The sequence below is a fragment of the Somniosus microcephalus genome, chromosome 21 (genome assembly GCF_052327205.1).
Source record: "Somniosus microcephalus isolate GS21.2 chromosome 21, FLI_Smic_1.0, whole genome shotgun sequence".
In the NCBI taxonomy this organism is placed as follows: Eukaryota; Metazoa; Chordata; class Chondrichthyes; order Squaliformes; family Somniosidae; genus Somniosus; species Somniosus microcephalus.
In genome coordinates, this window is record NC_141007.1 from 40517056 (window position 1) to 40531723 (window position 14668).

Genomic DNA, 14668 nt, shown 5'->3' on the forward strand with positions numbered 1-14668 from the left:
GGAATGTTAAGTTTTCTGTGTATCTGAGATCAAGGCCGGGATTATCAGCCCCCTCAGCAGTGGTGTTCCAACAGATTGGGACTTTTGCCCGTCCCTGTGACATTACTGGACTCCCAACCCAGTTTTCTGGGTTGGAGTTTATCCAGCATGCATGGCGAACTCGTCATTACCCAACTGCAAAATCCCAGTGGTGCTTTAGTGGGACTGCTGCTGCAGCACCAGAAGAGTCAGACAGGCAGCTAAAGAGGCAGAAGCACCCTAGGGTGGGAACATTGGCATCTTGGTAGATGAAGGCAGAGTCCCAGGCTACAAAAGAATGCAATTGAGGCTGGAATGGAGAGAGGGAAGGTCACTACAAACCTGATTCCCTCCATTTGGAGAAACTCAGGGTCATAACTACTGCTTCTTGGGGCCGACTGCCACCTTCCCCATGGCTGATCTGGGAAGTAGTGGAAAGTAGGCTGAATGGGAGGTAAATCTGCTGAAGACCCAGACCCCGCCCCACCCCGTCATTTGCAGGCAGACAAGGAGTGGCCATCAGCAGTGCGAGGTAATTCCCAGTCAGGCCAGTGAGGAACTGGTAGTCCTCACAACCCACGCTTTCCATCATTCTCCCCCGCAATTCCACCAGATTTTGAGGGGATTGTGGAGGAGATTGTGGCACAAGTTAGAACCAAGACAATCAGAGTTACAGGAAGAGGATCCAGACAAATTGACATGCAGAGGTGATTTCACTATAAGAAATGAATTGAGAACCTATGAGAATTAGTATGGTTAGTGTATGGGGAGTATTTTTAATGTGGAGTAGCCACTGGAACACAATAAAATAACTACAGTAAAAAGCACAACTAAACTTTAAGATATTTGAAATGTTGTATAATTTTCTATGCCTTTCCCACCATTTCAAATCTCCATATTCAGCAGTGATGTCAGTGACAGACCCAGTGTCTTGCACTGGATGCTGATCAGACAGTGTGAATCTGCCAAATTAGCACAAAACTATTAATTCCCAAAATATTTATTTAGATGAAACACACATTTAGTTCTGTTTTTTTCCTATGCCCTGTGTGCTGCTCTCGTGCTGTGTCTCTCCATTTTTCTCTGCATTGTGATTAGTTTCTGTCACACTGCTCTTGCGCACATGAAAAAGTTGCTGTCGAGCATTTTGTCCCAATCTTATGCCTGTGGCCAGGTCTATTCTTAGTTCCATTTGTTCCCAGCACAAGGTTTATGTATTTTAACTTTAAAATTTTCATTGGCTGCACGAAGGCATCTCTTGTCACCGATGGTCACACTGGGACCTTCGGTGCTCACCACAAGGTTATAAATGATCTGAGGTTCAAAAGAAAACTAAATAGCCTTTAAAGTTTAGTTGAGATCGTAAAATCCAAAAACGGGGTCACCCAGAGAGAGTCTATAGAGCAGCAGAAGTAGCTGAACGTTTTCAACTCCAGGAAAGGAACCACAGGGCTTTCTGCATCGTGTGTGGAATTGATATGGCCCTGTCCCAACAACAACAACTTTCCTTTATATAGCATTCCTCACTTGGAGGAAGATAGCTCCAAGCAGTTTACTCTGAGGAGGGGACAGATACAGTGAAACCTAACATGGGGGACGGAGACAAAGATGTAGAGGCTGGGCTGGGAAACGTAAGGCACAGCTGAAGAGGAGGGCTTTGAGGAAGTTTTTGAAAGCAGGGAGAGAGGTGGCAAGATGGAGATGAACGTCTAAAATCCAACTCCATAATTCTGAATGTGGAAGCTATATTAGAATATAATTTCCCCATTAGAAGGAATTCACTTGAGAAATACGTCTCTTTATCTTTCAATTTGCAGCGGGAGGCTAAAATCTAGAGCCCAGAAATGATGCTGTGTAATATTGCCTTATGAATCCTCAATGCGTTCGTATCAAATTACTTTGCTAGTTTAACGGGCATTTTTGGTGGATTAACACCTCCATTAAAATAGATGACAAAGTCATTTCAAATGAATGCATTGAGTGGGGATGCAAAATGAGCAGGGAGTAGTACGCCAGATCTCTGCCCATTTTTATGGATGTTGGGTCCTGCTGGAAGCACCTACCCAAATACGAGTGGGTGTTCTTAAATCAGGTGTGATGTCATATGTCATAATTCCAATCATTGCCATTTCAGTCATGCTGAATATAACTTGTCCAACAGGTGTCCAGCATTGATGGCAATAGAAAATGCTGAAGGAACTTGAAATGGCCGCAGCAGATACTTCAATGTATCGTTGCATCTTACCTCCCTTATTGGTGGAAGTTGTAATTCTGAGTTGGCAGATGGGGATGGGGCCTCTGCAGGCAATGGAATCATGCCGCATCAGCCACTTCCTGCCTCCAGTGCCAGAGGTGCCAATACTCACCGGGAGCCTGCCTTTGTTATTTAAATTAAGCTGAGCACCAAAGGTTTGCTGGGTCAGCACCAGGCCACTCAGGCAGGTGGAAGTCCTAACCCACCACGGGGGAAATTAGCAACATTCCCGCAGTGTAGAACTGCGGCGGAAGCTACTAGTAGTTTGTCATATATGTGTACAAGATGGAGAATTATCTGTATAGTACTGTAATAAAAAGTGTACAGCTCAGCGTGTAAATATTTTTGACACCTTTTTCAATGAAGTATCTAGATAAACTGTGATAATGTAATATAACAGTCAAAGTCATGTCATTACAAAATTACACTATAAGCAGGCTGGACAGGAAGATCTAGCCTGTGATGTGCCCACTTTGAACCAGATAAATTGAGGTCTATGAGATGGAAAATTGCTATTCTGATGGCTTTTGTGTAAGCCAGCACAGTAGGCTAACTGAATGCGCTAGTCACTTAATATCCCTACCTCATCTGGCATCATGACTATACAATGCGGAATCCTTTCTAATGTGAACTTTGAATTATATCTGACTCAATAAGTAATTCTACCTTTTTACCTTTCTTGACCTGTTTCAAAAATGAGATACCAATTCCATCATATAACTGTGACAAATACTCTTGTACTCTGTGGAAAATACAAAGAGATAGAAGAAACAGCATTCAATTACAGGAAACTCTCTTTTTACCAGCACCTAAATAATAGGAAATCTCTCTTAACCGGCAAAATTCAGGAGTAGGTTCAGGTAAGTTTTACTTCATATTAGTGGCCGTGTAACCGGGGTTCCTGCACCTGTTGTCATGCAACAGGGACGCCTGGATCTGTGGCCGTGTAACCGGGGTTCCTGCACCTGTTGTCATGCAACAGGGACGCCTGGATCTGTGGCCGTGTAACCGGGGTTCCTGCACCTGTTGTCATGCAACAGGGACGCCTGGATCTGTGGCCGTGTAACCGGGGTTCCTGCACCTGTTGTCATGCAACAGGGACGCCTGGATCTGTGGCCGTGTACGGGGCTCTCGTACCTTAGTAAGTATACCTCTCTGTAATCCGGACTTTTTGATCAGCCGGCAGCATGCCGGTCCCGTCGGTGCCGGATAAAAAAGAGTTTCCTGTATTTATATCCTATGGAAGTAAAACTTTTGGTAAACAGTCAGTATGATGCCACAGTGCATTGAAGCACAGACTCAATGGGGGTAATTTTAACGCCCGCCCCACAACCGGCAGGAAAGGGTCCGAGGGGTGTGTTAAAAATAAAAACGTTGGTAACACGATCCCAAACCACCGCTTACGCGCCTGCCGCCATTTTTACGGATGCGGCTTGCGTGGCCGTTCATGAAAGGCTGGACACCTCATTATAATATTGAAATCAGCCTCCCACAGTACAGTCGGGAGCCTGATTCAAATTTAACAGCAATTTGAATCCCAGCAGCAAAATAGAGATGGGGATAGTCGGATTAAGCAGGTGATTGCTTTTCATAGCACTGCTTGTGAGCCAAAAGGGAGCAGGTGTGCTCTGCCCCCACCCCAGCCCCTCACACAAATCTTCTGCCCCACAGTCCCTCCCAGCTGCCCCCCCCCCTCCCAATTGCCAGTCCAACCCCCGATCTTTCCTGGTGCCGGGGACTGCCCTCAATGGTCTCCAGCTGCAGCCTTCTACCCCAGGCTTTCCTGCCCGGCAGTCAACCAGCCTTTCATTCTGGCCGGCTGTCGGGCGGCAAATGATTAAAAAAATAATGAGTTCTTGCCACTAAATTTGTCAGGACCACCGCTTTCCCAGGATTTCCGAGTTTTGACCGCGCTCCCCTGCTCCCTCCCTGCCTCCCTGTAAATATTGGGTCAGTATGTCACAGATCAGGGGTATGGAGATTCCCTGGTAAAGCTGAGTTACTGGTTTCATACAGGTGCACTAAATAAACAATATGGTGGAGAGAGTCACATGCAACATGAAGGTTTCTTATCTGAATGATTTAACTGTTGAGGTTGCCTGTCGTCCACATAGTATGTGATGGGAATCTTAATTTGAAAGATAGGAATCCACTTTTATTCAGCCAGGTGATCTTCTACGAATAGATAAAGAAAATGAATAATTTTTTTTCTATTCCTTAGGTGGACATTCCTAATATCCAAAAACAGAGAAAACATTTAGCAAAACTAGTATTGGACATGGATTCAGCTAGAACACGGTAAACATGAATATTCCTTTTTTTCAAGTCTAACATTGGCAGTTTTATTTGTGAGATTTAAACTACTGTACCCTTTTTCCGGTGGTATTGTTCACTGAGGCATTAAAACAAGTCACTCTCCCTTCGTTCCCATTCTTTAATCGTTTGTGTTTCCCTTTCTTTGTCCTATTGTTTGTCTTCAGCTCTTCTGTCTCTGTTCCTCTGTCTCCTATATACTTTCATGAGTCAACTAAATAGGTTAGGAAGGACCAGGGGCCACAGTCTCAAGTTATAGGCCAGAACGAGGTTAGATGCTAGGAGGTGGTTCTTTTCCCAGGGAGTAGTGGACCTGTGGAACAGGCTGCCGACTTTGTGCAGTGAACGCTGATTCTCTACATTCCTTCAAGTGAGAGCTGGACCTGTTTCTGGCTGGGGCGGAGATCACCTCTTACAAAAGGTAGGTGCTGCATAGAATTATCAGGACCAGAGTGGTCTCCTGGACTAGTTATGATCACCTCAAGGGATCAACGAGGAATTTTCTAACTTTTCCCCCTCTGTAATTGGCCTGGGTTTTTAATCTGGTTTTTCACCTTTCCCAGGGGGAGAGTGGGATGGAGAATGTATATATTGTCATGTACAAGGCATCACAGTTATATGGAACAGGCTGGATGGACCAGTGGGCCTGTTATTGTCATATGTTCTTATGTACATCTCAGTGTATCTGTTTGTCTCTGACCATTGTTCTGACTATCTCCCTCCCTCTGTCTATTATTCTCTCCTTCAGTACTTCTCCTCTCTCTTCAATCTGCGTCCCAATCTTTCTGTATGCTTCTCAAACATTTTTCTCTCTTTTAATTTCTGTCTTGCTCCTGTCTTCATATGTCTTTTTGTCCTTCTCCTTCCCACTCTCTCTCTCACCCATTTTCCTTTTCCCTCTGTATGGGGGGAATGTTAAGCTCACTTTCTCCCATGGACATCTGGAAACAGACTCAATGCTTTGATCATTTGATAGCTGGGATCAGGGTATGTATGTCATTTTGCTGTGTTTACCTGCCCAAGGCCACTGCATCTCAGTGCGGAGCCCAGCTCCTGAACTCCCTTCCCGGAGAGATCAGGGCTGGAAAGGAACAGGAAGGCCTGATATAGAAGAAGCAAATGAGCAGTGAGGGAGAGGCCTGCTCAGGGCCAGGAGGCAGTGAGTGTGAAGGGCGTATGTGAACAGAATGGCCTGGATTATCTGGTAGGGAGTGGGCAGGGTGGGAGTGAGCAGGGAGGCTGGAACTGAGAGGGAGCAAGTGGGGTGGTTAGGCCTAGGAGATGATAGTGAACCATGGGGCTGGAAGGTGACCATGAAATGTGATCCTTCCCAGCATGAAGCAGGAGCAAAGGCCCAGTATTGGTATTGTTGCAACAAATGCCGTTGTCATTTTCTTTAGATATTGCAGCCACCTCCAGGCCAGTACATGGTATAAAGTAATTTTTTTTTGAAAGAATGGTACCATTATTGGAGTTACAGGTTATATTGATATTGTACGGTGTAACTTTCCACGTGTCTACAGCGTTAGCGAAATCTGGCATCAGAACACAGCAATGGCAAAGTCCAGGGCTGGCAGACCTGGTGCTGCTGAAGTCCAGGGCTAGGAGAGGCCGGAAATGCAATCTGAGGCTGAAAGCTGGGGAGTGGGACAGGAAGCTGGGGAGTGGTGAGAATATGGCCTGGAGGCTCAGAGATCCAGCAGGAGTGAGTCCTGACATATGCAGCAACAGAGCACTTATTGTCAGCTAAAGACATTGGTATTGATATATTTAATCTTGACTTGATGGAAAAACACACATAACAATGTTAAGAATGTCTGTTGTTATCAATACACCTTATTGAATTATTGACTAAAGTATCATATTCAATAGGTCCCTGATGTGTTCTCTGATTGTGACATGGTTGGCTTTTTAATTACTTTATGCAGGGAGGGGGCAATTATATTTGTGAAATTCAGAAGGCAGGAAAAGAAATTGGGATATTCCGGTGAGAGGGAATAACAGTAAAATCATACACCGCACAGATTACTAATAGAACAATTGAACTGGAGCATAGAAAAGTTAATCCCATGGAAAAACCATCCCAATTACTGGCATAATACCTCGAGGTTTTTGTCAGATGTCACAGTTGTAATGTCTAGGTGGTTCAGATGTCCACAGGAGGTTATGAGGTATTTTACATAATGGCCCAGAATGTCCTGAAAAGTTTCAGCGTAACCACTGCGTAAGGACAATGTGGTGCCATTTTTTCCCCCCCAAGGAAATTTGCACAGAACTGCTTTATGCCGGTTTTACATTGAAACTTCTCTACTCATGAATTTCCTCAATAATTTGCACTGCTTCCGAATTACATTTGCCGGAAAAAAAACTGCTGCTCATTTGCATAGCCCCGCCCCAATGCAAAAGACTAGCTCACATGAGTTTCCTGGATATTACATGAATAATGCGCTGGCGTAGATTTACACCAAAAATATAGACCCATCTAGCCCGAAGTCACCTGATATCGGGGTAACTGAGATTTCTGGAGTTTGATATTGATATCTTCACGGTTTCTTTTTAAATGTTCTTACCAAGAGCTGCACTCTAGTAAACCAAAGTGCTGTCAGTCTCAGTGCACCCAAAAATAATTTAGACCCCCCAAAATGCAATATATATAATTCAGAAGGACCACACTGCTGGAATGGCCTTCCCAATGGGCATATCCTTGGTTTGCATAATAATGGAAGAAGAGTATTCTTCCACACACTGATCTAACTCTAACAGCAAAGGATGATTGCGTTCCATTGCACACTGATCTTGTTCAGAGAACCTCATACCACACCCTTATCTCAGTCAGATAGGACAGGACCACTGTGTTCTGTCGCACACTGATCTCATTCAGAGAATACAGGACTTTTGTTTTCTATCACATGCTGATGCCTTTTTTAGTGAAGACAGGACCATTACATTCTGGTGTACATTGATCTCACTTGGTGAGAGCTGGTTTCGCGAAGTACAGTTTCGCAACTATGAGAAGAGATGTGTCACCTAATTGAAGTTCAGCTTCAACACTGTTCCACCGTCACTAGCAGCCAGTGGCCCTCACTGAGTGGCACCAGCTCACGGCAGAACACAAGATGGCTGAACTCTTTTACCACAGGAATAAAGCTTTGGCTGGCAGAAAGATTATATGAGTATTTGCTCCGAGTTAAAAAGATATGTTGGTGTGATTTAGTCTCATAATTTCGGTATGCCCTGGTATCGGCTTATGTGTCTAATAAATTCAACGTTGGCCCAGAAATTGGTGTCGGGGGCTTCCCGTGGGTGCAAGCCCCCGACCTACACTTACATAGCGCGCCGACAGTTGAAGCCTGGCCCTGCGTGGATTTCCTGTCAGTGGCCCGGTTCAGCTCCCGGCGCGCTGTGCTTGCGTGATCCAGCGGCGTAGTTAGTTCGATGAGCCGGCTCGGATCACGTGAGCACTGGGCAACCAATCGGAGGTTGCAAAAGTTCATTCATGAGTTTGATAGTAAGAACTGTCAAACTCATGAAAACTCCGGGCGCCCAAAACAGTACTTAAACTTCAAATAAAAGTTTAAAAAAGTCCCACTAATTAAATGAACTATTAATAACTGTAAAAAACTAATTTAAACAATTATTCAAATTTTTGAAAAAATAATTTTTGAAAAAATCGTGTCTAAAAATACACTTACCGTACTGTAAAGTCTTTAAAAATAATAAACCTGTGGAAAAAAAATTCTAACTTTAATTAATAGCCCACTTACCTTTTAAAACTAAGTACTTAGGTCTGCTTTTTTCTCACGTAAAAACTGGAGGCCTTATCGCACGGGCAACCCTGTAAAAAAAAAGGAATTTCAGCGCGCACGCGCAGACTCCTGCGCGCACGTGTTCAACCTCTGAACCCCTTGGTTCAGAGGAAAGGAAATGCCGGTTTCCCGCACATGCGCTGTGCATGCTGAAAACCGGCACTTCCATCGGGCCCACGCGTGAGTACACGGTGCTTACTCACGCGTTGGGACCCGAATTACTGGGCCATTATGATTACCTCGTTCAGTTAGAGACCAAAAATGCTACAAGATGTGGTAAATTAACTGACTCGCTTTGGTTTTATGTACTGCACTTGTAGCTTTCTCTTAATAAAATTAAGATCTTGATCACTTATATATTTTTTAAATGCTAGCACCGTGCTGCTTTGATTTTTACAACTGACAAGTGATTCACATACCACCATGTTTGCAATGGTGCCGCAGAGGGTATACTATTACAATGCACAGTCAAAATAATGGAATTTATCCTTCACTGATGCAGTGGATGCTATTTAAGTTGAACTTTGATTTAGTGAAACTCATGTTACAGTAAAGTTACAACCCATGGAAAGTGAAAATCAGCGGCATCATCTTGTGCTGTTAAACCCACATGGAGCAGCTGAATGTGGTCGAGAACATTGAATGTAGTCTCTCGATTGCGAAGTGCATGCACTCTCTCTGCATGTTGATTTATTTCAGTTTCACTTTTACAAAGCTGCTGCCAATGGGCTCAGGCCCTTCTGAAAATGATGTAGTCAGATTCAGAACCTGAAGTAGCAAAAATGACGCATCTTCTTTGAATTAGAATTTTGGATTCACTCTTTGACTTTGGCAGGAATAGAGTAACTTCAGTTTTACTCCAACTGAATGTAAACCTGATGTTCTCTCTATTTGAAACTCTGGATGTCGTTAACATTTTTTGTGCCAAACCAGATTTCCCTGTAGAAGCCATCCATGGGATAATTTTTAACCCGAGCTAGCAGATCTCCCATGGCATTGTTCATGGTGAGTTAGAGGATGCCCTGTTTGAAATGCAAGGGGTTTTGTCAGAAGTGCATGATACACACAAGACCTTTACTAACCAGGGCGATGCTTTAAAAAAAAAAAATAAACAAAGGAAAAAAGGCAATTGGGGCCATCAGAGAGAGCCTGGGAACAATACTGAAAACAATACCAGGACTTTTCTTTTTAAAAAAGCTACAGAGCCCATGAAAATAGAGGAGAACAGGGCCATTACAAATTAAAATTAAAGAGAGAGCATGGTAAATAAGCAAAACAGCAGAAATAGGCCTTTAGAAAGAGAGGGCCTGGAAAAAAAACAGAGGAGAATTAGGCCATTAAAAATGAAGGAGAGAGCTCGGGGGGAAAGACGACACAGCAGGACAAGGCCATTTTAAAAGAGAGTCCACAGGAATAAACGGGTCATTTAAAAAAAAAAGAGAGCGGGAGCTTCCTCGGTCGGGGCAGGAGATAGAAGCAGTGGGAGAGGGGCTGGCAGGCATTTTATTGGAGCAGAGTGAGAAGCCGAAGCAGGCCGAGCCAGTCACTGGGACGGAGAAGGAGGGAGTGAGGCTAACGGGCATTAGTACAGCAGAGCCGGTAGGTGTATCAGGGCCTGAGGGGATCAGGAGGAAGTGGGTGTAAACAAAAGGGGGTAAAAATTGGGTTGCGCCCCCTTTTAGCGCCCTGAAAAAGTTAGCGTCCCCGCGGCCGATTTTCCCAGGTAGCGCCCCGAGAGGGAGAAGGGGCGCTACTGGAAGTGCCCTGCGTCCCTCTTGGGGCGCTGCGAGCCAATATCGCGCCGCGGTACTGCAGGTCTTCCTCCCCTTATTAAAGGGGAGGGGCCTGGCGCAGCGCGTCCCGACGCCCAGCTGGGCCACCAGGGATCGGGAGTGCCGGCAAACGAGCCCAGCACTCAAGAAGAGTGTCGGGCTCACGGAGAGCAGCCGGCACCCCGCGGGGGGGGGGCTTCACGGGGGCCGGGGACAGCAATGGGGGCAGGTGCTGGCAGGCGGCCAGCAACAAAAATGGCCACCCACCACCTTCCTGGTGGTAAGCCCGGGGCGTCACCCAATATTGCAGCTGGGGCGTGAGCGGGGCACTGTGCACGGCGATGATGTCATCGCCGGCGGCACCGCGCTAAGCGCCACCGCTAACCTCCCGCTGAATTTCGCAGGAGGCGTTAGTGGCGCCGCGCCCAGGTGTTACTTGATTTGCGCCCTTCCGAGAGGCGCACATCAACCGAATTTAGCCCCCAAGGTGTGCAAAGCTGAAGTGAGCCAGTGTTGTAGCTGCACACAGAAGTGCGGTGGGAGGTGGCCTACTTATAGTTCTTGGTGTCCTGAGCTGTGTGAGCAGACCTTAATTCTGTGGGTACCAAAGGCAGAGGATGTGGGAAGGTGTAACAGCACCACCTAGTGTGGAGAGGTCTGCAAGACTTTTATAAAGCAGCGTGCTAGGCAAATGTTGGCGTACTCTTAACATTGAGAAATGTTGACGCTTTATTAATGTTTACTCAAATAACATGAGACAGGAAGTAAGGGTAACGGGTAGAGGAAATGTGTATCACAGGAAGACTTTTAATACAGGTCAGACAGACAGACAAATGGATTTGGTAATGTTTATGGGAGTTTGAAGCTCCAGTATGCTAATGAGAACATTGCCTTTTTATTTTGGTAGAAACAATATAGTTTGTGTTATTTCTAATAAACAAAATTGCTAGTAATGGAAACCGTGTACAAAAAAAATAATTTCTTAAATTAATTTTCTGTCTGTTTTATTGTTGTGTTCATTGCTGAATTAAACCCAGCTGCTGTGCCTTTTCCTGAACTTATCAGGCTTTGAGTGGCATTGCAAGTGTTTGACAACGAACTCGGATTCTCCTCTTCGGGACGGAGTTCCAGTGGGCAGGAACTTCCACCCCAATCCAAATCATTTCCCTGCATCAGGGACCATTCAGTTAGCGGAGTGGGATTCTTGTTATCAAAGGGGAGCCTGCCAGTGAGAAGGGTAGATTCCCAACAGTGCTGTACCAGAAGAGACGCAGATGTGCCCCAAACATGCCATTAAGGTTCCCGCTGAAGGCCTTGGCCAAGATCAAGGCGTTCAACAGGCGCTGGGCCCAAATTAGAGGGCGAGGAGGTCCATACAAGGTCCTGTTTACCACTGCTTCCTGGGGCCTACTAGCACAGTCCATGTCAGCCCTGGGAAGCAACAGGAAGGGAGGCAGGTGATAGGGAAATTGCCGGGTATCTAGCCCCTGCTCCTCCTCCACCATTTGCATGGAGCGAGGAGGGACGGAGCAGCCAGTGGGATCTCGGCAGGGATGGGGGAAGGGAAATCCTGGTCCAGGCAATGAGGCGGCAGTAGGCCTGACTGCCCGAATTTTCCCTCTTTCTGCACCATCATCCTGCCCAGCTTCGAGATCCTTGAAGACGAATCCAGCTCCATGGTTTCCTTTTTAAGTAAATCTATTTATTAAAGACTCTTAAAGAGTGAAATATGAACACTTAATAATGACATCAGAATCTAGTGTCTTGTAAATGAAGGAACAAATGAAATATTTTTAAATTTTGACAAACAAAAGCAATGTTAAGAAACCCAGGGACAAATACACAGCTGGCATACCTCAAAGGTCTTAACAGAGAAGAGCTTACAGGTTTCTGAAGTAAGCTGTTTTTTAAATATCTGAATCATAGCTCTGAATGTTTCATGACCTGGTATCAGAATAATAACCCACTTACAAAACTGAATTCAGTAAGTGATTTTACACATAGTACTTCAACTGCGAAGGAATGGTAGCTCTGTCCAAGGGCAGCTCGAGTAAATTGAAAGGCAGCTTCTGCTGTAAGCCGCATCAGCTATTGTGCCTTTTATTCCCTTTTTTTTACTTTAAAGTGCTGATGTGCCAGCAGATTGTCAAGGCAGGGATGGGGGCATCAATGGAACTCCACAGACGTCATTGCTGTAGACAGTGAATGCAACGTATACGCCCCAAATCAGCAGACTTGGCGCAAGATGCTGGTGAACATAATTCACGAAAGCCAGTGTTTGATTTGTGCAGTCAATATCCCTCTAATTAATGTACATTTATTTTTGTTCTAACTGGAAACAAAAAGTCAGCCATTTCTTGACCAAAAAATATTTGGTTAATTGAATATGTTTTGTTGTAAACCCCTCTTGTTTGATGGTTTCGAATGCATTTTTCCCCTCTCGAGTAATATTAATGCTGTCCGTGGAATTGAACCCACGATTCTGCTTTCCACTGAGCCATTTACTGTTGCATTGAATGTTCAGATGAATCTGACCATACTCCCATTCGTCTATGAAACGTCCATGTTTATATTTGAGTAATTTCATGACCAGACACACACGAGGTAAAAAGAGATGTGTATTTGCCCAAAGAATTCTGACGTAGCAGTTCTTTCCTCATCAAATTGGCCCACTGGATTGCATCTGACTTAAAGAACCCCAGCTGCATGAGTGTAAATATATCTTTTTAAACAATTTACTTTTAAATGGTTTTCTTGCTGGCGAGCAAGGAAAATTGGGAGCAATCGCAGCACAGGAGGGGCGGGGGAGCAAGTTACTAATGAATACGTGCAGTCAGAGCAATGGCGGCCCGTTCTGGGGTGCGTCTGATTCTCATGCAGCCATTCTGTTGTCGGAACTCTGAACTGGCCTGAATCTTAGACCAAGGATTGAGGGAAATCTGAGCCATTTTAGAGTATGAGAGTTCACATGTCACAATCTACAGATATGTCTACATTTACATATATTTGCATAGATCACATTGTGCACTCATACCGTGCAACACACATTTAAAGGCTAAATTACTGCCCTGAAGGGTTCACCTCAAAGTGGTGACATCACCATACTGCCACCATACACATGTTACCTTGTTGCCTGGATACTAGGGTTGCTCGTGGTATTTGAACAGTATGTCACATTTTCCTAATCAAATCAAATCAAATCAAATCAACTTTTATTGTCATTGTTAGTGCACAAGTGCAGTACAACGAAATGTAGGCTTGCGGCTCCCGAGAGTGTACATTTGGATTAAGACATTTAAACATTCAACATACATTTGGCTTGTAGTATATTAACATAACATAACCATAATAAAGTGCATTGGCAGATCTGCAGGCTTTAGAGTTTGTTTGTGGAGTTCAGTAGGATGACAGCCCTGGGAAAGAAGCTGTTCCTAAATCTGGTCGTACGGGTGCGAATGCATCTGTAGCGTCTCCCAGATGGCAGGAGGGCGAACAGACTGTGGCTGGGGTGGGTAGGGTCTTTGATGATGGACCATGACCTCCGTAGACAGCGTTTCTGGTATATGTGCTCTATGGTCGGTAGCCGGGTGCCGGTAATGCGTTGGGCAGTTTTGACTACCCGCTGCAGGGCTTTCCAGTCATAGTAGCTACAGCTGCCATACCATACTGTGATACAGTTTGTCAGGATGCTCTCTATAGTGCAGCGGTAAAAGCGGTGGTTCAAACAAACTGGATCACAACCAGGTTTTAATCATCTCAGTTCAGCTTGCTTTCAAAATGACATGTTACAAAAAAAGGCAAACCTACTTCTGATTAAATACTTGACACGCAGTTGAGTTTTCTTTGGCTGTGATGTTGGGCCATATAGTTTGAGTGCGTTGAACCTGGAGGAGTTGAGTTTGTTGGGCTGAAATCAATATTGGTCAAGTGGTTCCAATAACAACAACTATTGCTGGCTTGAGCAAGTTACCAAATACTGTCAGTGACCCAAACCTTTCACTTGAACATGACAATTGAAGTGTTGGGAGGTGTGTGCTCACTCTACGGGTGAGAGGATGCATTTAGCACTAATGTGGCCACTGTAAACTCACTTTTTATTCAGTTAAATTGAATGATGGGTCTGCTTTTTAATAAAGTGATAACTTCATTCAGAATTTGCACAGCATGGGTAAAACAGATTGTATAAATAAGACTATTTCACTATGTTTGCAGCCCAGATTATAAACGGATACATGGATCATGTCCAATTAAAGTACAACAGTAAATGTTTGTAGACTTTCCCCTAAATTGCAGCAATCAAGATTTGATCTTTCTTCACTATCGTAATATGATTATCTTCCACTGTAGAATTCAGTTGCCTGTTTACTGATATTTTAAGAGTTCTTCCAGCAAGTATTCCTTCAAATGATTGGCATTTTATTGCTTTTTTAATAGTAACGGCAGGTAGGCTACTTTAGGAAGAGTGTGGGCATCTAGATGAAAATGTTCCTCTTCGAACCTTGCTA

General features: G+C 44.6%; 1 protein-coding gene across 10 annotated transcripts in view; it reads left to right on the plus strand.

Moving 5' to 3' along the window:
* arhgap44a (Rho GTPase activating protein 44a) overlaps positions 1 to 14668 on the plus strand; it is a 349392-nt gene that overhangs the window by 238993 nt on the left and 95731 nt on the right. For all 10 annotated transcript variants that reach the window (XM_085963457.1, XM_085963451.1, XM_085963454.1 and 7 more), the window contains exon 6: positions 4494 to 4570. In XM_085963457.1, coding sequence (XP_085819583.1) covers positions 4494 to 4570 — 77 coding nt within the window. The remainder of the gene's footprint in view (positions 1 to 4493; positions 4571 to 14668) is intronic.